General features: G+C 35.0%; 1 protein-coding gene across 10 annotated transcripts; it reads left to right on the top strand.

Moving 5' to 3' along the window:
* Positions 1-3,626: 3,626 nt before the first annotated feature.
* On the top strand, positions 3,627-8,694 carry LOC106430505. 10 transcript variants are annotated; one of them, XM_048740272.1, is made up of 9 exons: positions 3,629-4,757; positions 4,857-5,575; positions 5,732-5,902; positions 6,002-6,054; positions 6,128-6,183; positions 6,282-6,515; positions 6,601-6,892; positions 6,972-7,168; positions 8,314-8,694. In XM_048740272.1, exons 2-9 carry the CDS (start codon positions 4,873-4,875, stop codon positions 8,465-8,467), a joined length of 1,860 nt encoding a protein of 619 aa, XP_048596229.1. In that variant the 5' UTR covers positions 3,629-4,757; positions 4,857-4,872; the 3' UTR covers positions 8,468-8,694. The 10 variants fall into 10 exon arrangements, with proteins under 10 accessions (XP_048596227.1, XP_048596226.1, XP_048596229.1 ...); XM_048740270.1 differs by having other exon boundaries at positions 3,627-4,757; positions 4,857-5,896; XM_048740269.1 differs by having other exon boundaries at positions 3,628-4,757; positions 4,857-5,902.
* The last annotated feature ends 16,091 nt before the right edge of the window (positions 8,695-24,785 follow it).

The following is a 24,785-nucleotide window of genomic DNA, read 5'->3' as shown; positions in this document are numbered from 1 at the left end:
CGGTATGCATCAACTTTTATTCAATTTAATAATATGATTGAAAGTTATGGTCTCTTAGAATTTCTGTCTAAGGGAAATATTTTGTCATGGAGTGGAAAGAGGCCAGGACAAACGGTTCGATGTAGATTAGATCGGGCTTTAGAAAATGTAGAATGGCATAATCTATTCCCGTCAGCTTTTGTGGAATATTTGGGAATGGTAGGCTCGGATCATAGGCCCATTGTTACAAGTTTAGATGAGAAATTAATCAAAACTAGGAAACAATTGCGTTTTGATAAGCGATGGATTGGTATGGAAGGGCTTATGGATTCTATTTCACAAGGTTGGTCTATTGAAAATCCACGGAATAATTTGGGTGTAGTAGATAAAATTGTTAATTGTCGACACGAAATATCGGTTTGGAAGAAAAAATAACCTTCCATATGGTAAGGAAAAGATAAGTTCTCTACAGAAGACTTTGGAGGAAATTCAGGGTGATAATACTAAAACGTATGAGGAGGTACTAGAGGTATCCAGGAAATTAAAAGAGGCTTATAGGGATGAAGAACTTTTTTGGGAACAGAAGAGTAGAACGACTTGGCATGCCAACCGGGATCGGAATACTAAATTTTACCATGCGCTTACTAAACAGAGGCAAATACAGAATAAAATAGTGGGGTTACATAACAGTGGTGGTGACTGGGTTACATCGGAAGAAGAGATTGAAGGGGTTGCAGTTGATTATTTTAACGAATTGTTCTCAACAACATCACCAGCAGGTTATGAAGAATTTTTACATGTGGTACCTAGTTTGATTACGGAGGATCAAAATAGAATTTTAACTTCATGGACATCAGAAAAGGAAGTGAGATCAGCTTTATTCATGATGCACCCGGAGAAGGCTCCGGATCCGGATGGAATGACGGCTCTGTTCTTTCAAAAATCATGGTCGATTATTAAAACGATATTACTGATATGGTTAATGAGTTTTTCAGGACATGATTTTTGGATGAAAGAATAAATATGACCAATATTTGCCTTATTCTAAAGACAGTGAGGCCAGTTAGAATAACGGAACTTCGACCCATCAGTTTATGTAATGTAGGATATAAAATTATTTCAAAGGTGTTGTGGCAACGGTTGAAAAGGTTATTGCCTCACTTGATCAGAAACACATTCTGCTTTTGTTTCTGGGCGGTTGATTTCTGATAATATTTTAATTGTACAAGAGATGTTTCATGGATTACGAACAAATAACTCATGTAAAGAGAAATTTTTGGCTATAAAGACATATATGAGTAAGGCGTATGATAGAGTTGAATGGCCCTTTATTGAGGCTATTTTACTAAAGTTGGATTTTGCACAACGATGAGTCTCTCGGATAATGTCTTGCATTTCTTCGGTACAATACAAAGTATTAATTAATGGTCAACCTAAAGGACATATTATACCAAATAGAGGTTTGCGACAAGGTGATCCTTTGTCGCCTTATTTTTTTATTTTGTGCACTGAAGCATTAATAGCAAATATTAGGAAGTAGGAAATGTTACTAACCGGGCTAAAAATTGCACGTGGAAGTCCGGCAGTTTCTCATTTATTATTTGCGGATGATAGCCTTTTTTTATGCAAAGCCAATAGGCAAGAATGTGAGGTCATTCTACAGATTTTGAAAGATTCTGAAGGTGGATTGGGACAACAGATTAATTTTTTGAAATCATCCATCCAGTATGGACATAAGGTCCCTGAGTCAGCACGGTTGGAGGTACAACAGGTATTGGGTATCACTACACTAGGTGGTATGGGAACATATTTGGGGATTCCAGAGAGTCTTGGTGGCTCTAAAACACAGGTTTTTGGTTTTCTTAATGAAAGGGTTAATAATAAGGTTAATCATTGGACTCTCCGATTTATTACAAAGGGTGGTAAGGAGGTTTTAATTAAATCAGTTGCATCTCCCATGCCAACTCATGTGATGTCTTGCTTCCGTTTACCGCAAACAGTGACTAAGAAACTTACGAGTACAATTGCTCATATTTGGTGGGGGTGGCAGCGGTAATTCAAAAGGTATGCATTGGTTTTCGTGGGACAAGTTGTGTAAGGATAAAACTGAAGGGGGCATCGGTTTTAGAGATATTCATAATTTTAATACGGCTTTATTAGCGAAACAGCTATGGCGTTTAATTGATAAACCTAATTCTCTTTTTGCAAGAGTTTTCAAAGGACGATATTATCGAAATTCAGATCCTTTGGATCCTATTAGATCATACTCTCCCTCGTATGGATGGAGAAATATTACATCCGCTAGATCTCGGGTTAATAAAGGGCTAATCAAAAGAGTGGGAACAGGTTCAAGCATTTCAGTCTGGAATGATCCTTGAATCCCCGCTCCTCGCCCGAGGTCAGCAACCCCAAAATTTTCTAATCAATTTTTGACTACATTACTTAAGGTGGAGGATCTCATTAATCCAGTTGATCTGTCTTAGAACCTGGATTTACTCAATGCATATGTTCATCAGGACAATGTGAGTATTATACTGAGTTTAGCTTTTAGTCGTAACCCTAAGCCATACTCATATGGCTGGCACTTTACGGATCACGGTAGATATACAGTTAAATCTGGATATCGTACTGCGAAATTATTTCCTGATATGGGTGAACAAAATATTGATATGGGACCGAATACTAAACCTTTACTGGCACAATCTTGGAAACTGCAATTTTCACCAAAATTAAAACATTTTGTTTGGAAAATAATTTCCAGTTGCTTACCGGTGTATAGGAATCTTCACTCACGTGGTATTAAATGTGATATGCAATGTCAATTGTGTGGGGCTGAGGAAGAATCTATTAATCATGTGTGTTTTTAGTGTCATTTTGCACTTTAAATTTGGGCATTATCTAATGTTCCGTCTTGCCCAGGGATATTTCCGACCTCATATATTTTTACAAACATGGATTATCTTTTTTGGCGGTTACCAAAAGAACCAGATTTGAGCTATTTTTCCTGGATTCTATGGTTTATTTGAAAAAATCGGAATGGAAAAATTTATCAAAATCAGACAAGGGACCCTTTCGATCTCCTCCGGACTGCGGAAATAGAAAGTGTCATGTGGGCCGAATCACAGACCAGTGATTCTCCAAATACGGGATCATCACATATTGTGGATCACCTCATTACATGTGATACAAATAGATGTTATATAGATGGAGCATGGAGGGCACAAGACTCGTGCACGAGACAAGGATGGGTTTATAACGAAGGTGGATCAACTGATACTATGATGGGTGCCATGTCTATTTGCAAAAGTCTATCACCTTTACATGCTGAATGTGAAGCTTTGATATATATGGGCGATGGAGTGCATGAAGACCCTACGAATCTCAGAAGTGGTGTTTGCAACTGACTGCTCTCAACTGGTGAAGATGGTGTCTACACCAACAGAATGGTCAACATTTCACTACACACATGGAGGAGTTTCTGCGATGTAAGAAATTTTTTCATCCTTTTACTATTCAGCATATTCCGAGGGTACAAAACACAATGGCGGACAAGCTAGCACGAGGTGCTAAAAATCAGCCTGCTGCTATGGTTTATGTTGATTGATTCTCCCGAGGTGGCTCTTGGATCATGAATCTGCTTAGTTCTTTTTTAGCCTTTTGTTGTAAAAAAAAAAAATTAACATGTTTACCAATTATTTTTACTTTTCCATTTCGATAAATGACAAAAAGAAATAAAATAAATATATTACCAATTTACCGCAAAATCAATTTTGATACATCCTATAAGTTAACAAGTTGGATGTGTTAACTCTCTCTTTTCTCTCCTTCGTACAACTTACAACTTCGTCTTCTCCGCTCAGCCTCTCCACTGTTTTGGCGCATGCGTCATTAACGGTGTAAGAGGGTTTTCACTTCTTTAATCCATTGTTTTTCGCTCTTCTCTCTCTCCTTTACCCTCTCCATCTCATACTCTTGTTTGTCGATCGGCGATATGTTGTCTGTTGTGGGCTCGTCTCAGGCGTCGCTGCCCTGAGTTCTGGAGCGGTCGCGAGTCGTGTCAAGGGTAGGAGCGTGGGTGGTCTATTCCGCGGTTTCTCTAAGTTCTCGTTCAGATCTGGCAAGATCTGCTTTATTGGTGGTTCGTCGGGGCTCAGCGATATACCGAAAGAAAAAATTATTATTAGTAAAAACACTAAAAATAGTTAGTTATCCTTATCATTATTCATCATTTTACCTTTATAAGTTTGTGTAAGAAATAGGATATTTAAGAGGAAGAAAAAACAAAAGAAAACCCAAAACTAAAGAGTTATTACAAATCCATCCTCAATGATTACTGTTTCTCCTGCTCGGATAAACTCGACCAGGTTTTCATTTTCCTATTGAACACTTTCTATTTTTGATTATTTTCTAAGAATAAAATTATTCTTTTTACCAAACATATGCAGGTTCAATCACACTATCTTATAATAAGAATAAGAGATCTTTCTCGATTAATCTCATTATATAACTTTTTTTTAGAACTTTTCAGTAATTCTATTTACATAAAAATGTAAATAAAGATTCAATTAAAGAAAAAGTTCGAAAGAAAAATAAATAAAACCACAAAAATAGAAATAGAGAAGCATTTTTTTATTTTGTCTCTTTTGCTCAGGTCTTACCTTTGTGTGACAATCGCTCTCCTTCCTCCTATTCGATTTCCTTTGTCTATTTTTTTTTTTAATCCATTGTCCTCTGATTCTCTCTGGATCTGTAAGTTTTCAATTCATCGATTGTTTCAGGTTAAAATCCTTAGATTCTCAGGGTTCAATTAAATCATTATATTAAAGCCATATTTTAAAATTTCAAATCAGTTAATTGTATTTTTTTGGCATTAACAGTTTTTTAGCCTCGTTGATGGATGTGGTGACTTCTCCTAAACATAATGTGCCGATGAAATCTGCTGAGATCATCGCTGAGGAAGAGTCTCCTAAGCACAATGTTGAAACTGCTTGTGCAAAAACATTGGAGGAGAGCAATGTGGAAGAGATTAAAACAGTTGAGACCAGAGATGAGGATGATTATCCTAAACCCATTGTCGAAACTGAGGATATAATCGACGAGATGGAGTCTATAGACATCCACAATGAGGACAAGACTGTTTCGTTGGAGTGTGAAACACAACAAGATAAGATGCTTAGTCCTAGTAATGATGATGATGATGAACATGATAGTGAGAGTTCTCACGATTCAAAAGATGACGTTGATGAAGATGAAACAATGGATGATAAAGAGAAGCCAAAACCCGACTCACCAGATTCTAATCCTTCGACTTCTGCTTGGACAGAGAAAGCAGCTGCGATCAAGAACTTCGTTAGATTGAAGAGTGAAGTCGCAGTACATACAGTGATGCGCCGTCTTTCCGGGAGAATGAATGATGAGAATGGTGTTTACGACGCAAGAGACGATGCAACCAAATCGGTGGAGTCTCCTAAAACAGAGGGAAAGTCGTCCATATGGAATCCCTTAAGCTACTTGAAGATGATGCAGAACGATACAGTTGATAAAGTAGAAGTGAAGAACGTGGAGGAAGCAGAGTTGGAGCCTGTAGTGATGAAAGGTAGGATTATACTCTATACAAGATTAGGGTGTGAGGCATGCAGAGAATGTAGGTTGTATTTGCATGGAAAGAGGCTTAGATATGTGGAGATAAATATTGATATCTACCCATCTAGAAAGCAGGATCTTGAAAAGATTGGTGGATCATCTTCTTCAGATGTTCCTAAGGTATTCTTCAATGAAGAATTAGTCGGGAGTGTTGAGGAGATTAAGGAATTGGATGAATCAGGAGAGCTCGATGAGAAGATTAAACATTTGATAGATGAAGCATCACCTAGGGAAGCTCCTCTGCCACCATTCTCAGGAGAAGACGATGCATCAAGTAAAGGTCATGTAGATGAACTAGCTTTAATAGTGCGGAAGATGAAGCCTTGCATCGTCAAGGATAGGTTTTATAAGTTACGAAAGTTCAAAAACTGTTTTTCAGGTTCAGATGCTGTGGATTTCTTATCATCTGATCAATGTTTAGAAAGAGATGAGGTAAAGAGATATATAAGTAATGTGCTCTGTATTTAAGCTGCTTTATAATACGATATTTTTTTTTGTTTCATAGGCCATTGAAGTTGCAAGAAAACTTGCAAGCCAACTCTTCTTTCAACATGTCTTAGAGTAAGCTTTTCCATCTACAGATGTTTTCAAGTTTTCTATTTCCATTTGTGCTTCTTGTTTTAAATCTTTTATAACCTTCTGCGGTATTTTTCAAACAGGGAGAATCTGTTTGAAGATGGGAATCACTTGTACCGGTTTCTAGATGATGACCATGTCGTGTCATCTCAATGCCATAACATCCCTAGAGGAATCATTGAGATAAAGCCAAGGCCGATCGCTGAAATTGCGTCAAGACTCAGACTTTTGTATCGAGCAATTCTTGAAGCTTACACTTCGCCTGATGGAAAACATGTTGACTACAGAAGCATTCATGGGAGTGAAGAGTTTGCAAGGTATGTATATATATATATATATCCTCTAACTATGATGTTTCTCTTATTTTCTTATTTCTGATCCATGTATCGTTCCTTTCCCAAGGTACCTGCGAATAATCCAAGAGCTCCACAGGGTACAGCTTGTAGATATGTCGAGAGAAGAAAAGCTCGCCTTCTTTATTAATCTTTATAACATGATGGCTATTCATGCAATACTTGTATGGGGACATCCAGCAGGACCACTCGAACGAACGAAGATGTTTGGAGAGTTCAAGTATGTGATTGGCGGCTACACTTACTCACTCTCGGCTATTCAACATGGTATTATACGGGGTAACCAGCGACAGCCTTACCATCTTGCGAAACCTTTTAATGAAAAGGATAAACGGTCCATGGTAAAGCAACTGTATGAAGAAGCTAGTTTGAGTGGTTTTTATACATTTCTTGTGCTGATTCATGTTATCATGTCTTTAGGTTGCTCTGCCTTATGCAGAGCCTTTGAGTCATTTTGCTATGGTTTGTGGCACTCGTTCTGGACCACCTCTCCGATGCTTCTCGCCTGGAGAGATCGACAAAGAACTCATGGAGGCAACTCGCGATTTCTTAAGAGGAGGAGGACTCTTAGTTGATCTCAGTTCCAAAGTTGCATACATTAGCAAAATCTTTAATTGGTAAAGCTCAGATATATCTTTTTTGGGAAAATCGCATAAAAAACCTTGAAAGTGTCACTTACTAGCACTTTAAACCTTGAAGTTTTTTCACTAACACTTTTAACCTTCAAAGTGACATTTTTATCATAAAAAACCTCCAAAGAAGAAAAATGACCTGCTGAACAGGTTAAAAACAGTTTTTTTCAAAAAATAATTATTTAATTAATAAATAAACAAAAAAATAATAAAATCGAAAAATTTAACAAAAAAACTCATAAATTAAAAAAAAGTGAGAAAAATAAATAAAGATTTAGAAAATTAAATAAAAAATAACTAAAAATTAAAAAAATAAATAAGATCAAATTGAAATACAGAAAAAATAATAATAAATTTCAAAAATTGAAAATTCAAAAAGTTTTTTTTTCATTTTCAAATATAATGTCGGAAATTATCATTGGAGATATGTGTTGATAAAAAAAAGACTAAGATAACACCAAACCAAATTTTTGTTCTCAAACTAGTATTCAAGGCTCAAAATCACAAAAATAAGTTTCATTAAAGAGGTAAATATACACTTATACCCCTTGGGTTAATTAATCCAAACTTTAGGGTTTAGAGTTAAGAGGTGAGGTTTTGGAATTAGGGTTTAAAATTTTATAAAATAAAAAATAAATACTAAAAAATTAAAAATAAAAATTTAAAAACAGTTTCAAAAAATTTCACTTTTTTTTAAATTTATGATTTTTTTATTTTTCTCCATTTTAATTTGATCTTATTTATTTTTTTGATTTTTCTGTTATTTTTTATTTAATTTTTAAATATTTATTTATTTTTCTCATTTTTTTAATTTGTGAGTTTTTTGTTAAATTTTTCGATTTTTATTAATTTTTTTGTTTATTTTATTAATTAAATAATTATTTTTTCAAAAAAAAAACTGTTTTTAACCTGTTCAACCGGTTATTTTTCTTATTTGGAGGTTTTTTATGATAAAAATGTCACTTTGAAGGTTAAAAGTGCTAGCGAAAAAACTTCAAGGTTTAAAGTGCTAGTAAGTGACACTTTCAAGGTTTTTTATGCGATTTTCCCTATCTTTTTTTATGGATACGACAGATTTTGAAGTTACATATGATTTCGTCACTTACTTTACTTAGTCGTTCGTTGTACAGGTATGCGGTGGATTTTGGAAATGGTGAAAAGAGTGTACTGAAGCATGCGTCAACCTACTTGGAACCTCAAATTTCAGAAGCGTTGCTGGATGTGCTAGTTGATACTCAGTTTAGAGTTGTCTACCAAACATATGACTGGGGACTTAACCACTAAAATCGGATGGTCTTATGCTGTCTTTTTAAGTTGTGCTTCATAATATTTTATCATAATTTGTTAGTGGTTGGAGACAATTCTGTTGGTGGCACTGAAAACCAAAAAAAAAAGCTCAACCTCATGGATGACTAGAATCTAATACAGTCAACTTTTTCAGATTTGTACAAATCTAGTCTATCATGTATTTTTCTTTTTCTTACTAATGAGCTACCACTCACATTGGTTTTCATGGCTTATGTGGTTTATCTAGCGAAGTTAGATATATTTTGCTACTTTTGCTTATTCTGTTTCAGTTGTAATTTCACTTCCAAACAAACGTCATGCACGATTTTCTCTATAGAAGGATTTTTCATAAATTTAGGATATATTGGTTTTCAAAGTTTGTTTTCCTATCAACGTATTTATTTCAGTGTATCATGTATGATTACTTGTCATTGACTTCGAAGAAAGTCCGGTTTCCCAAAAAACGATTTTTCATTATAAATTTTGATTGTGTGTATTTCGGCTCTCTCCCCAAATATAAACTATAAAATTTTCAAATCTACGGTTTTAAAGATTGTTTCGTCATCTACGTATCATCCGAATAAGGATGATTCATTTTGATATCAGCAACATGAGAATTGTTTCCTTATAACTAGCCCTAAGAGAAAAAAATTGTTCTTTCGATTATACATTTTCCTAAATTGATCTATAAAAAATGATAATGTCATTGTTAAACGCATATTTTATGTACTAGGATGAGACGCAGGGTGAGAACATGCGAAAGTATTGAATATTACATATATACAAAAAATGTTCAATTTAAATATAATTGTATGCAATCAATCTTTCTATACATTTAAATATTAAACCAATAATAATTATGTGCAACCGAATTTTAATTTTGTTTAATCAGACCAAAAATAATTTTGTCTACTCATTATACACAACATCATTGATCCATGTCATACTGTATAAAACCTAATTGTAAGAGAGCAATATATTTAGGAGGTGTGATGATACCATTTTTATCAGACTTATTCTTGGGTTCACTCCCTAAGTTCACCAACCAATATGATTGTTTTATTTTATATTCGAAATCTTTTTAAAAAGGAAACAAAATATTTTCTCAAGCTATAGTTATATTATATTTTTAAAATAAAAAGGTTAAAATAAATAAATTAAAAAAGTAGTAATTAAAAAAATATACTTTTAACATTCTCAGCAAAAAAATAAACCCTAAATCCTAATCCCTAATCCCTAAACCCTAAATCCTAAACCCTTGGGTAAACCTTAAACCCTTGGATAAATCCTAAACTTCAAATCAAAAACACTAAACACTCAAGGGTTTAGGGTTTTAAGATTTAGTGTTTTTGATTTAGAGTATGAATTATCCAAGGGTTTGGAGTTTGCCCAAGGGTTTATAGGGTTTATGATTTAGGGTTTAGGGATTAGGATTTAGGGTATAGTGTTTTCCTGACTACTATTTTTATTAAATTCGTTTTTCTCTAACTACTATTTTTTTTCTAATTTTTTAACCTTTTTATTTTAAAAAATAATATATCTTGACAATATTTTGTTTCCTTTTTTAAAATATATCGAATTTGAAATAATGAAATCCTATTGGTTGGTGAACCTAGAGGTTCACCCTAGGGGGTGGACCCAAGAATAACTCTTTTTATCATCCTTACGCAATATAGTATCATAGCTTGGGTATGCATATGTAATTAATGGACTATGTAATTAATCTTACTTGCTATAACATATTTTACAATTATTATTAGGGCTGGGCAAAAAACCCGGATCTGAAGAACCGAACCCAATTCGAAAACTAGTACCGAATCCGTACCAATATTAATTAAATATCCGAACGGGTTCAAAACTTTGGTATCTAAAGATCCAAAACCAAACCCGATCCGAACCGAAGTATCTCGGATACCCGAAATAGATTTATATACCTAAATATATTACTTATTTTTAGATTTAATATATATTAAAAATATCCAAAACGTATAAGATACTTTTAAGCTGTCTAAAATACTTGAAAATATATGTAAATAGTCAAAAGTAAATGTCTAAAATAGCTAAAATATATTCAAAACACCAAAATACTTGAAATATCTATTGATTTTCTATCCAAATATTCAAATCAAACCAATTTATATGTTAATTTTAGGTATTTTGACATATATTATACAAATTTATATGCAATATATTATTTTATTTTATAGATTTTGAAAACTTTTAAGCATATAATGAATATTAAAATTGTAAAAATAATTTAAATGGGTTATCCGAACCCGAACCGAATCCGCAAAGATTCGAACCGAACCCGAACCAAAATTTAGAAATACCTGAATGAGACTGAAATCTTTAAACCTGAAACCCGAATAGATCCGAACCGAACCCGAATGGGTATCCGAACGTCTACTCCTAATTATTATATGTAAGTTAATGTGATGTATAAGTATGGTAACTTATAGGTAATTCTTTGCGTACATCAAATGAACCATATATAATATTTAAAGGATTTTTTTGCAAAAGGATATCTAATTGCCCTAAGTTTTAGGATGTATAAATGAGAAGAATATATTAACCAAATCTTTTAAATTTGGTCACAAAATATATAGGCAATATATTTGTTAGTTAATATGTACTAAGTGAATATTTCTTTTTACATGAGATGTTAACATTGTATTTCACGATGTTCTGATAATTTTCCAAACACTAAATTTTCATAAGAAGCTAAATTAAAAAGACTTCACTACTTCCAATAACCAGCCACGATTTTCTTCTAAACGGTTTGGTTTAAATGGGATCAAAATCATACAATTACAAAAAATAATCAAAACCATGATGTAACGTTAACAATGTGCTTCCTTTAAATTGACGTTTAGGTGATACCTCTAAGCATGAACTTGATATATAAATTGCAAAAATATTGACATTAATCTCATTGATCAAATGGTATTAATAAATCATGTACTTGGACCATTTGTAGAAAAATATGTAAGCATGATATGGAGATCTCTAGTCTCTAGAAAAATTATAATACATCATGTACTGGCGCAGTTGTTGAGAAGTTGTATGAGTTCTCAAATGCAATTGCTAATAATATTTCACATACTTTTTTGAGAAGTATACTTCATGTAAATGGGCAGTTGGTTACATGAGGATATATAAAACTGAACAAAACGTCTCTAATGTATGATCTATTCTTTTACTTCTGTTTAAGCTAAATTTTTGTCGCACCTCAAATTTACTTCTGATGAGATTGCATATAATTTATTGTTGAATTCTTGCGGTTTGCAGAATGTTCTGATTATGGGTAGGGAATTGATATGTAACTTGGATACTGTGCTCAAGTAAAATCTAGTTTCTTTCTAAAGAACTTTGAGACGTCGTTCACCACTTTTTATATGAATCAGGTTTGATAATTTCATTATAAGGAGACCGTAGCAAGAATTTTGGCATAGTGAACAGTCAATATATCTTTCATCATGGATGGTTAATGATGTCAAGGATGTTGAATTGCTAGTGATGTCGATGATGTTTATAAATGTTATAATGGTTCATCGGAAAAATAATTGCTTTGAGGTGTAATTCATTTTAGTGATACTAAATAGGGTATAACGTGTATATCATATATAGGGGATATTGATATTTCCTAGCAAACATATGGTTGAACTAACATTTATTCAAATTCATTCTAGTGATGCCACATAAGCAAAATTGTTTATTTTGTAATTAATACAAAATTGATGTTACAATTTTTTAAAAGATCCTCAAATAATATATAAGGGATTTTCCTATAATCTAGACGCTTTATACAATTATCCCATATTTAAAAACGCGCCACCAAAGACTGGAAACTCGGGGGAAATGTAATTTTGCCACCAAGCGTGGCGTATTAGAGTTATTCAGCCAAATATCCAGTACAAGGAAAATGTAAATAACCACAAATTAGCCACACAAATTTTGTGGCTAGAGTTTTACAGCTACAAATAGCTACAAAAATTGCCACAATATTTAAAAAGAAAAACTTGTAGCTATTATGAAGATTTTTGTAGCTAATTTAGCTACAAACTACAGTTATAGTTTTTTGAGGATAATTAGCCAAAATTAGTAACAAAATAATTTGTAGACATAAAAGATCCACTATTAACCACTAAAAAATTTGTTGAAGTATATAGCCACAATGTAATTTGTGGCTATTTGGAGAAATATAAATCCTAAACTTACTTTAGACCCTAAACATACCCTAAAGCCATTTATCCTAGATCATGAATTAAACTCTTAAATATAAACGTCAAACTATATGAACAGTGTTATATTTTGGACATATATATACTATATACATTTATATGTTATGTTTAGGTTAGATTTTGAAGAAATAAATTTTCAAACTATAAACTGTAATCATACCCTAAACCTAATTTTCTACATTTACTTAGAAACTCTTGAAAATAAATAATAATTAACATGACAAAAAGAAAATCCAACACTAGTATCAAATTTTGAAATAGTTTAACAGTTTTCTTTCTAAAATCTACATCATAACCATTAACCATACTCTAAAAATTTGATTATTATTCTAAAATCTAAATCCTTACTTATAAACTCTAAATATAAATAATATGTCAGACCCAACATTTATAAGAAATTTCAAAAAAAAAAACAAATCAAATCTATAAGTTAAGAAAATCCAACACTTGTAATATATTTTCCCAAATCTTAATTACAAACCTTAAACCTAACCCTCAAAGCCTATCTCCAGAGTCCAGACATAATACTAAAACTCCAAACTAGATTTTAAAGTTAATTCAATTCGGTGAGTTTCCACATCTATTTTTTAACCTTAATAATTCTCAAACATTAAACATAACATCTAAGTATATAACCTGGAAAAATTGCCAAATATGACTCACAACTTGATTTATAATGCAAAACTAAACCCAAACTTGAAGCAAATACAAAAGTAACCTAAAAGGCTATTGAAATTACAACCAGCCCCTTGTGAACAAACAAAAAAAAACCGAATTGTTTTTACGTTTCTAACCTCCGTAAGTCGTCTAGACGACTTACTGGAAAGTCGTCTGGACTAGTTCTACTTAGAAATAATTTAAAAAATTTGTAAAAAATATTTTGATAAGTAAAAAATTGAAATCATCTAATTAACATATGTTTTAAGAGATATAAATTAAGATATAACAAAAGTTAATTGTTTTCAACATAGATGAGTGAAAGTAGTGAATCATGATATTCATTGGTTTAGGTTTTACCAACATATGTTGTAGTATTGTATGTGTTCTTAGGGTTAGATTTTGGAATGCATAAATATTTTTTTGAAAACTTTAAAATTTACGTAAGTGTGTTTATTTCTGTGTATAGTAAACACTATTTAAGTATAACTACGGCTTTATAACGTGGTTAGTTAGTTAATTTTGTCAATTTAGTTTAGGGGTTAAATTTAGGGTCTGGGACGACTTACTAGTAAGTCGTCTGATGTACAGTATTCAACAGACGACTTACTAGTAAGTCGTCCAAACCGGACCGAACCTTTAATTTTACAATGTACTTTTAAACCTAACCGTATTATTTAGCGGCCATATATAAGGTGTTTTTTATTCATTTTTTCGCGAAATTCAGAAAACCCTAACGCCGTTTTTCTCAAAGGCGATTTCGAAGGCGATTTCCGTCGATTCTCTCTAATCCATCGTTCTCACTGCCGGTTATCTCTCCGCTGCACCATCGTTCTCACCACTGTTCTCACAGCCGCTTCCTCTATTTAAGATCTGAGAGGAAACCCTAGCGTGCATTCTCTCAGAGGCGTCTTGTTGAACTCCGCCGCCGGTAAGTTATATCTCTACTGTCGAGTGATTGATTGAGGAAAAGATGAACATAAAACGTTGTCTCTATCAATTTATACACTCGTTCTTTTTGCCGATATATAACCGATACGTCAAAGGCGACTATATCTTCTCCGAATTTTCAGGTCGGCTTTAAAATGTTTTGTCTTGGAAGACTTATAATTAAGTCGTCTGGAAAGTCTTCCATGGAAGACTTTCCAGACGACTTAATTATAAGTATTTCAGCTGGAAAACTTGCCAGACGACTTAATTATAAGTCTTTGATTGTTTTGAGATGGTTGACTTAATTATTAGTCTTTGATTGTTTTGAGATGGTTGTCTTTGATTGTTTTGCAGGGAAAAAAATGGATATACCAGAACTCCCCCGTAGAATACATACAGTAGGGAAAGAGTCCTCCGCATGGCATAGCATTTCGTATCATACTTGTTGGACGTTGCATGATGCTTTAAAGGAAGCTCTTCATGATGACGAATATGAAGAGCTGAAGGAGTCGAAGTTGGGAGTTTTCATTAAGTTCCAAGACCTGGGATTTGAATGGGCTTCAAGGCTGGTTCACTACATGCTCGGTTTCCAGCTGGACATAAAGAAGAAGTATGAGCTGTGGAGTCTCGTTGGTCCAGAACCTGTGAGGTTTTCACTGTTAGTGTTTGAAAACCTCACTGGTCTAAACTGCGAGTACATCGAGGACCTTTAGAGACCTCAATGTGTTGTTACAAAGGAGTTGACTTCTTTCTGGGGGATGTTGGGAGTTCATGTCGAAGCTGGGCCATATACTGAGGAGATAATAGCAGCATTTGGGAGATGCGAAGGGTGGTCTCGGGATGATTGCAAGCGGCTCGCGTACCTTGCCATCTTCACTGGATATATTGAAGGGAGAAAGTATTCAACCCCTACACGGGTTAGTCTGGCAAGGCTAGTGATGGAGCTAGAACGGTTTGAGAATTATCCATGGGGGAGAGTCGCGTTTAAGGTGCTGATGGACTCTGTGAAGGGCAAAGATATTTCGGGTTGTTACACTATTAATGGGTTTGCACAAGCTCTCTAGGTCTGGGTGTACACAGCTCTGCCGGAATTGGGTGCTAATTATGGTAACCCTCTCCCAAACAATCCTTCTCCACCGATACTAGCTTACAAGGGTGGCAAAGGATGCAGATGCTTTAAAGAGGCTATCCTCAGTCATGTATTTACTTCAATCTAGACGACTTCGCCGAAACTTATAATAAAGTCGTCTGGAAAGTCTTCCAGCTGGACGACTTAGTAGACGACTTATAATTAAGTCGTCTGAAAGTCTTCTAGCTGGAAGACTTAGTAGAAGACTTATAATTAAGTAGTCTGGATAGTCTTTCCAGATGACTTAATTATAAGTCGTCTACTAAGTCGTCCAGCTGGAAGACTTTCCAGACGACTTTATTATAAGTCGTCTGCGAAGTCTTTTCTTTCCATCTTTCTTAATCCGTCAAATATCTAAGTTCATATGTTCTATTTACTGCAGACTAGGGTGATCAACTTTGTTGAGAAGGACATTGGTGAAATGTTTCCAAAATGGGAGTTTGATGTTGAGGACACGCCCGCGGAGAACATAATTAAACTCATGTTTGTGAAGAAACCATGGAAGTGGACCATGGAACACTGGGAAGTCACCGGTATTAGGGTCAATACAAAGACGGCGGTTGTGAGTCCAGCGAAGAAAAAGGTAGTGAAGGAAGACAGTCCAAGACCTTGGAAGAAAGCTCGTAAAGAGGCACCTGCAGAGGCTAGTGAAGAGGCACATGCAGAGTCTAGTGAACAGGTTCATACAGTGGCTCGTTCAGAGGTGACTACGACTGTTGGTGGGTTGACCAACGAGGATATTAAAACCATGTTAAAGGACGTAGTTGATGCCATGAGGGAAGGGTTTGGGACGTGCCTTAAGGAGATCAAGTATCTGTCGGAAATGGTGGAAGCTATGGAGAAGAAGGTTGGTAACACCACAAAACGGAAAGGGACATCATCTCAAAACAGAGAGACAGGGACATCATCTCAAAACACTACCTCTCCACCTAAACTGACGCTCGAACCCGGGGTTAGTAACGAATCCTCTCCCAACAAGAGATTGACTAGACAAAGTTTTAAGAATAAGAACTGAAAAGTTGCATTTGCTTTGTTTCTTGTATGTCAGAACATGTGTGCTTTGTTTATAGTGTATGGATTTTGTATATGTATTTTGTTTCATGTTTGAAGACACTCATTGGTTATTATTGTTTGAAATGGATTTTTGGTTATTATTTTATAAACCCATCTTATATATTGCAGAGTGAAAGTGTTAATGGGACGAACGCGAGAAGGAAGAGGTTGCCGGAGGATAAAGGTCCAGATGTGCCGCAGATACTAGTTCCTCGAAAGATAAAGCTCCAGAACCGAGCCTTGTTCTATTGGACAAAAATCAGTCCACTGTTTCGGATTTACAGAAGGAGGATGCTAGATATCAGGATAAGAGGGATGCTGCTTTGGCCCTTTGCAGTGCAAAGAGTGATCAAACAAGGAGACTTGCTGACTCACAGCAATCTCCTTATACGGCAAACATCACGGCCAAAGTGATCATTCCAAACAAAAACCTTTATCCAGGCTATAATCCTTTTGCACCAATTGACAAGAAGAAGTTGAACGAGCTTGCTGATTGGTTGAAAACTTGCCCGTAAGTGTTTGCTTTTCCCATAATAGCTTCCTTTAGTCTACAAAAACTGATTGTTTTTCAACATTTTGTGTTTGCAGTCATTATAGAACAGCTCTCGATAAAAAACCACGTACAAGTAGAACTTGGTGGTATCACATTCTCCGGACATCCTTAGAGTGGCTGGAGGACTGCGTAAGTCTTCTGCTATGACTTAGATGACTTTCTGATAAGTCTTCTTTGTAGACGATTTACCAATAAGTTATCTGGTAAGTCGTCTACGTAAAAGACTTACCAGATGACTTAATTCGTCTACAAATTACTTGTAAGTCGTCTGGTTTGTCTTCTTTGTAGACGACTTACCAGACGACTTAATTCGTCTGATATCTTCTGACTTGTACCATATTTTATATGCAGCATATTGATGCTTGGATTAATGTGCTGAGGAAGAGGTACGACGCTAACCCACAACATTTCAGGAGCGAGAGAATGTGCTTCCTTGATCATCTCTTTGCTCAGCAATGGAGATTCAACTTCAAGGATTTTAAGGACTCGGAGCTCAATCAGAACGGTTTAGGAAGAAAACTCCCTGGTGGGGCGTGGAATTATTATGCAGGCACTATACCATCATTTTGGCAATCGAACAAGGTTTTGGGGACGGATATTGATGATATCTATGCGCCAGTGAACTACAGCAACACTCATTGGATTGCTATGTGGATATCGATCCCTAAGAGGAACATAGTCGTCTTTGACAGCATTTGTTCCAGTATCTCCCCAGAAGAACTTGATGTGGTAATGGAGCCTTTTCTCTACATGGTCCCTTATCTGCTTGTTGAGTGCTCTTCCTCAGACGAACAACGTGCCCAATACAGCCTAGAGCCATTCACATATGAGAGACTGGACAATATACTTCCGGCCCGAGCTGGTGATTGTGGCGTGTACACTCTAAAGTACATTTAATGTCATGCTCTTGGGATAAAGTTTAGTAAAAAAGACTTTGCTAAGGTCAACGGGAAGTCTACGAGGGATAAGATGGCGGTGGATATATTTCAAGAGCATGCACATGAGTTCTTAAACAAGGACAATGATGCCAACCTGGGTGCGTATGAGGCGTGATAAACATGCTACGTTAGATTATTTTGTATGATAGATTAGGCTGATGTGTGTATTTGAACTTGATCCCTATTTTGTAACCTATCTTCTTCGCAGAAGACTTACAGTTAAGTCGTCTGGAATGTTGGACGACTTAACTATAAGTAGTCTGGAAAGTCTTCTGTGCAGTGACCTGTTGTAACCTTTCGGATAATATAAATGGCAAGACCTACTTAAATTTGTTTGGTAGTGCAATTTGACAAAGAAGTTGACACAGATAAGTTCATAACACAAAATTTTAATACATAGACTAAACACTAGACGACTAACTGGACAACTTACTTGAAGGTCTTCTGGACGACTTACTTGAAGGTCTTTTGGAAGACTAAACACTAGACGACTAACTTGAAGGTCTTCTGGAAGAAAAAAACCCTGGACGACTAACTGGACGACCTTCTGGACGACTTACGTGAAGGTCTTCTGGAAGACTAAACACTAGACGACAAACTTGAAGGTCTTCTGGAAGCAAAAACCCTGGACGACTAACTGGACGACCTTCTGGACGACTTACGTGAAGGTCTTCTGGAAGACTAAACACTGGACGACTAACTTGAAGGTCTTCTGAAAGAAAAAACCCTGGACGACTAACTGGACGACCTTCTGGACGACTTACGTGAAGGTCGTCTACGTCATTTCTTACATTGTGGTTTCGTATGGCCAGTTTCCTTGCATTTTGAGCATCTATAAACCCTGTGTTGCTTCTGGGGTTTGCGTCCTCTCATCCTGGATAGCTCCAATCAAGATTGCCATCTTGATTTCTTCTGTCTTCCCGGACCACGCTTTACATCCGGAGGAAAGCATGTGCGTTCCTCAACTTGTTGTCTAACACAAGGATATATATTCTCTGAGTATCCTGCAAACAGAAAATCCTTTGAGTACACTGGACATACAAGTGTGGAGATATGCAAACCAACATATGTTCCAGCAGCTATAGCATGAAAGCAAGGTATTTTCTCCACTGCATAGACACCACAATCACACTTTCCATGTTCCAAATCAACCACACAGTCCATTTTGCCACCTTTCACAAAGAATCGCCATCCATCAATTGGTTGTACCGTCATCGTATCCGCTATCTCCGATCGAACAACAGGCAAGTATTCAACACCTCGACTATGCTGAGTTGGGAGACTCAAAGCATTTTCTCTCCTTTTCCAAAACCACTTTCCTAGCTTCTCACAGGAACTGAACCAGAAATCCTCTAGCTCGCTTCAGAGAGGAATTAATAGATTCAGCGATGTTGCTTGTCTTTATGTTGCACATGTCCCCCGGACAACAAACCCTTGACCATAGGCTGACGTCGGCATTCTCCAAATACGTTGCAAGGTCCGGGTTTGCACTCCGTATCTCAGCCATGTACCGGTCAAAATCTGAAAACGTATGAGCATAAGCAGCAACTTTCACCAAGCACAAGAGATGTTTCGCTTTATACTTTTTGACAATGTTATCTTGAAGGTGATAATAACATATTCCTCGGGTTTCCCAAGGAAACACCTTATCACACACACTTTGAATGGCCGCGTGCCAGGTCGGAGACTATCACCAGAGGCTGCTCATCAGATACACAAACCATTCCCAAGAAGGTTCATCTTCAGCATCTACGATCCCAAAAGCCAATGGAAATATCTGAAAATTCCCATCTTGTGCGGCTGCAACTAACATAACACCTCCATACTTCCCACTTAGGTGAGTCCCATCCACCACAATGACCCTTCTCTGATACTTAAAACTTTGATAGAAGCTCCAAAAGAGAGAAATAGATACTTAAATCTATTGATAGAATCAAGTTCTATAGCCATCATAGAATCGGAATTTGCTAAGGAGATTTTCTCGAGATATGATGGCAGACGCGAATACCCATCTTCTGCTGATCTTCTCACCAATATTTGTGCATATAAAAGTGCTCTGTATGAAGTGGTGTAATCAAGCGTCATGCCAAACATGTTCTTCATTGCATCAGTGATATGCTGCAGATTCAACCCATCAATGATTCCAACACGATCAATGAAAAGCCTACTAACATACTTTGGAGTACAGTGTCTCCGCTGAGCGAGTCGGTCTCCCACTGAGCATGTATGTTTTTCCACATACTTTGTTATCTAAAACGTGTTTGTCCCATGTTTCACACTCGCTCTGACATTCCATTGACAACCATAACCGGACATTTTGTCACAAGGAGAGTTTTCGTTTACTTGTATATTCTGAAGGAGAACTTAAACCTCACTGCTCTCAACCGCAGTTCTGAAAGCAGTGCATCCTTGCTAACAAAACTCTGGTTGACATATATTGTTACCGTTCGATCTTCCTCCTTCAATCTTTTTGATATCTTCAAAACACATATCATCATCTTCCTCATCCTCATCTTCAACCTTTCCATAAACACTGTAATCCTCACCATTCTCGTCCGCTTCAGCAACAATAGAGATTCCAGCATCCTCCTCCCCATCATCCTCCTCTCTATCATGATTTTCATCTTCAACCAAATCATCATCATCATCATCATATTCAAAACATTTATCAGCTTCATCAGCTTCATCATCTTCTTCCCTAAACTCTGAAACCGTTTCCACCTTGCTACGGCTTGATACACAAAACCGTACTCCATACGTTTTGGTTATCTCGAGCAAGTTTCGAACTTGTCTATCACTTGTAACATGAATAAGAGGGGTGTCTGGGGGCAGCATCATTTCTGCTGGTAATGAGTAGGTTATCTCCACAGATTATGTGCTCAAGTCCACGTTGAAATCTTCCTGAGCCATTGCAAGAAGTTCAGCATGTGTCAAACCTTCCCCCCAAAAAATGATTCTCGCTCCTTTGACATTATCAACCACAAAATTCCAACGGCAATCTTTCAATAACCATTCTCCATACACTGCATGTAACTGACGCATCATCTACAAAAAATCATAAAAAAACACTTTAGTAAAGATAGAGAAAATGAAAGTTTACTAAACATTGACGCATACGACATACCAGAAAGTCGTCAGGAAGACTTACCAGTAAGTCGTCCAAACAGGTCATTTTTTCAATTGAATTTTAAATAGGACGAGTACGTCGTCCCGCTTTGTTTGTTAACAAAAAAACTTTAGAAGACTTACTGGTAAGTCGTCTAGGATAAACGGGTTAGTTTTGCATTTGACCGAATTGTGTCGGATATTTGACTTTTCCTGGACGACTTACCAGTAAGTCGTCTCTGGGTAAACAAAAATTTCAATATTTTATTAAAACTAGACGACTTATTTGTAAGTCTTCTCATGTTAGTTTGCAGTTCGAAAAAAAAACTTAAATATTTAATTTTACCCAGACAATTTACTTGAAAGTCGTCCAGGTAGACGACGTACGAGGAAGTCGTCCGAGATAAGCAAGGTTTGACCAGAATCTAGGAAATAAATCTGGACGACTTTGCTTATCCTGGACGACTTTCAAGTAAGTCGTCTTACTTGACGACTTCCGCGTAAGTCGTCCGGAAAAAGTTAAATATTTAAGTTTTATTTTCCAATTGAAAATGTAACCTGAGACGACTTACAGATAAGTCGACTAGCTTTAATAAAATATTGAAATTTTTGTTTTTTCGGAGATGACTTAGTGGTAAGTCATCCAGGAAAAATCAAATATATGACACTATTCGGTCAAATGCAAAACTAACCCGTTTACCAGTAAGTCGTCTAGGGTATTCTCTAGATTTTTTTTAACAAACAAAGATGACGACTTACTTGACCAGAAGACTTACCCGTAAGTCTTCTACGGCCAAACTACTTACGGGTAAGTCTTCTACGCGAAAAGATCTAGAAAAAATTCAATTTCATACCTTAAACTAGTGAGATGGCTTCCTTAGCTCACAAAGTCTTCTCCAACCAGCCAGAATCTCAAAACGAAAGTAACCCACCAAGAATAATATGCTTGAATGGCTCTATCAACCATAAAAAAATTTGAATCAAAAGCTTGAGTTTTTGGATGAATATGGAGGCAAAGTGAAAGAGATGTTGTTTTTATTTCATAACAAGTGAGAAAGAGAGTGTGAATCGATTTTAGGTGCATTAAGAGCTTCAAATTGGTTGTTCATGGTGGTTAGGGTATTGATGGCAATGACAATCTTGTAAATACTTGAAGATGATGAGGTTGAGAGTAAAAAAGTCATTTTCGAAAAAAAAAAAATTTAATGGCATTTTCGTAAATAATGTAAACATGTGGAGTGAATAGAGAAAAACAAAAATAAAAAAGAAGGAGATGTTAGTTTTGTGTTTAACTTTATGTTTTGAGTCAACTCTGAAAAAACCCATATAACCTTACTCTGAAGGGACATGTTAATTCAACATTAAAAACAATTGAATTATGTTCCCAATGGAAAAAGCAACTGAATTCTGATTGGTTAATAAAGAAAGGCACGGATCCCTCTGAAATGAATATCAACCATCGAATGCGTTATGATCTAATGGACACGAATGATTGTGTTTTTTTTTTGCTTTGTTTCTTCTTTTCTTTCTATTTATCTGTTTCTCCTTTCCATTTTAATCTCCACTAGAGTTTATCCCGCACATCGTGCGGATATATTTTTATTTTATAAATATTTAATTTTGATATTATTATATAAATTTAAATATACAATTTATATCTTAGTGTTATGTATTTTATAACTCTTTAATTTTATTGTTTAGATTTCTTATTACTTTATTAATATAGGGGTTTGCTTTATACATTTTACTTTTTTTTATTACGTTTTCGAGTTTTCATAATTTGAAATAATCAAATAAAAAATATTCTTCAACATATGATTTTTGAAAATATATAGCTGTAGAGATAATTTTTTAACATATGTTAATAACTTCATTTGTATAAACAAATCTGATATGATTAACAAATTTGAACCCGTTTTAGTGGTAGATGATAATTTATTTAAATAAAAGCATTATATTACTTAATTACGAAATTAATTAATGCAATATTTAATAAAAATTATTTAAAAATTTAGTAGGATTTTGTTAGATTTTTCTAAACATATTTTGTTATAACTGAAAATAAAATTCAAAACTATAGTTAAAATAAATTTATTATTAATATTCCTATTAATTATTATGTCATATTATGTGATTAATGAAATGGTTCTAGTAGACTTCTAAATAGTAGATAAAAATGGTACTTCTCTTTTAATAGAGAAGATTAACAACAGAAAACAACAACAAAACTAAAACTATCTCCAACCCACCTCTATTTTCTATCTCTATATTTTTCTTAAAATAGAAAATCTCTATTATAGAGGTGGATTTGCTCCAATGCATGTCTTTATAATAGAGTTCCTCTATTTATAGAGAAAAATATAGAGATGTACTATTTTCATCTTTAAATATAGAAGTAAAAAGTAACATTCCTCTATATTTTCTCTAAAATAGAAGAACTCTATTATAGAGTAATACATTGGAGCAAATTCACCTCTATAATAGAGATCTCTATTTTAGAGGAAAATAAAGAGGCATACATTGGAGATGGTCTAAGAACCATCGTCTCAATACAAGGCTCTATCTACTAAAACAGCTGGTGCTTCTCATCTAGAGCCGTTGATAAACAAGATTATTCGTCGATGAACCCTGTGTTGAAGCGCGAATCATTTGCTCTCTCTCTCTCGGTCTCGCGATGCCTCTCAGATTCAAGCCGTCTCGCGTTGTGGGGCTTGTTGACCTTCACAATCTGCTCTGAATATGGCTTAAGAAATCGATTCAACCTGAGACGATAATACATGCTTAAGAGAAGATAGACAATTTTGTATAGCGGTGCAATCGCAATGCAGTGGTGGTGCTCGCAGTCATTGCGGTGGTGGTCGCTGTCGCCGTCAAGTCCAAGCGAAGAAGCGGCGGTGAGGATGCGGAGAAGATAGACAATTTTGTATTAGGTTTAGGTTATTTTTGGGCAATTTTCTCAAATAGCATTTTTAAGTTTTTGTCATAAAAATAACTCCAAAAATACTAAAATAGCCTTTTTTTAATTTTGAAAATTTTCATTTTTATTTTTATTTTTTAAAATTTGAAACTCTATCTCCAAAAATTTACCCTTTAATTTTAAACATAATTCTAGATTAGTTAGTTGTGTTAAAAAAAAGTCTAGATTAGTTAACCCTAGGGTAAAAATGTACTTTTACTATTTAATAAAACTTTTGTTGGTCATTTTACTCGTTGAGGGTTATTTTTGTGAGAAAAACTTAAAAATGCTATTCTAGAGAATTTTTTTTCTTTTATTTGGTTTAGTTTTTTTAGTAAACAAGATGTAATTTGTAAACCAATTTTAGTCTATAAACCAAATTCTTGTTTTTAGTAACACATACAAACCAAATTTAATTTACAAATCAAATTTTCATGGTAAATCAATTTAATTTTGTAAACCCATTTTATAATATTATATATATATATATTTTGTTATATTTTCCATATTTTGAACAATTATATATTAGCCACAGTTTTGAATGTTACTTTTTGTGGCCAAAATAGCTGCAAATATAATTTGTAGCTAATCGTAGATATTAGCTACAAATGTTGTTTGTGACTATGTCGTGAAATGACGGCAACAAATAGCAATGCTTTGTTGATAGCCACAAGCCCTAAATAGTCAACGAATTATTTTTGGAATTTTTTACCTCCTAGGACACATTTTGTCTTTGGAATTACACATTAACAC

This window comes from Brassica napus, chromosome A9, assembly GCF_020379485.1.
Source record: "Brassica napus cultivar Da-Ae chromosome A9, Da-Ae, whole genome shotgun sequence".
NCBI classification, from domain to species: domain Eukaryota; kingdom Viridiplantae; phylum Streptophyta; class Magnoliopsida; order Brassicales; family Brassicaceae; genus Brassica; species Brassica napus.
Note: the sequence above shows the minus strand (reverse complement) of the source record. Positions and strands in the feature narration are given on the sequence as shown.

Coding starts and splice junctions, on each gene's coding strand:
- LOC106430505 (XM_022692604.2), top strand. CDS start 4,873: ATGGATGTGGTGACTTCTCCTAAACATAATGTGCCGATGAAATCTGCT. Junction 6,516..6,600: donor GGGAGTGAAGAGTTTGCAAG/GTATGTATATAT, acceptor TCCTTTCCCAAG/GTACCTGCGAATAATCCAAG. Junction 6,893..6,971: donor AAAAGGATAAACGGTCCATG/GTAAAGCAACTG, acceptor TCATGTCTTTAG/GTTGCTCTGCCTTATGCAGA.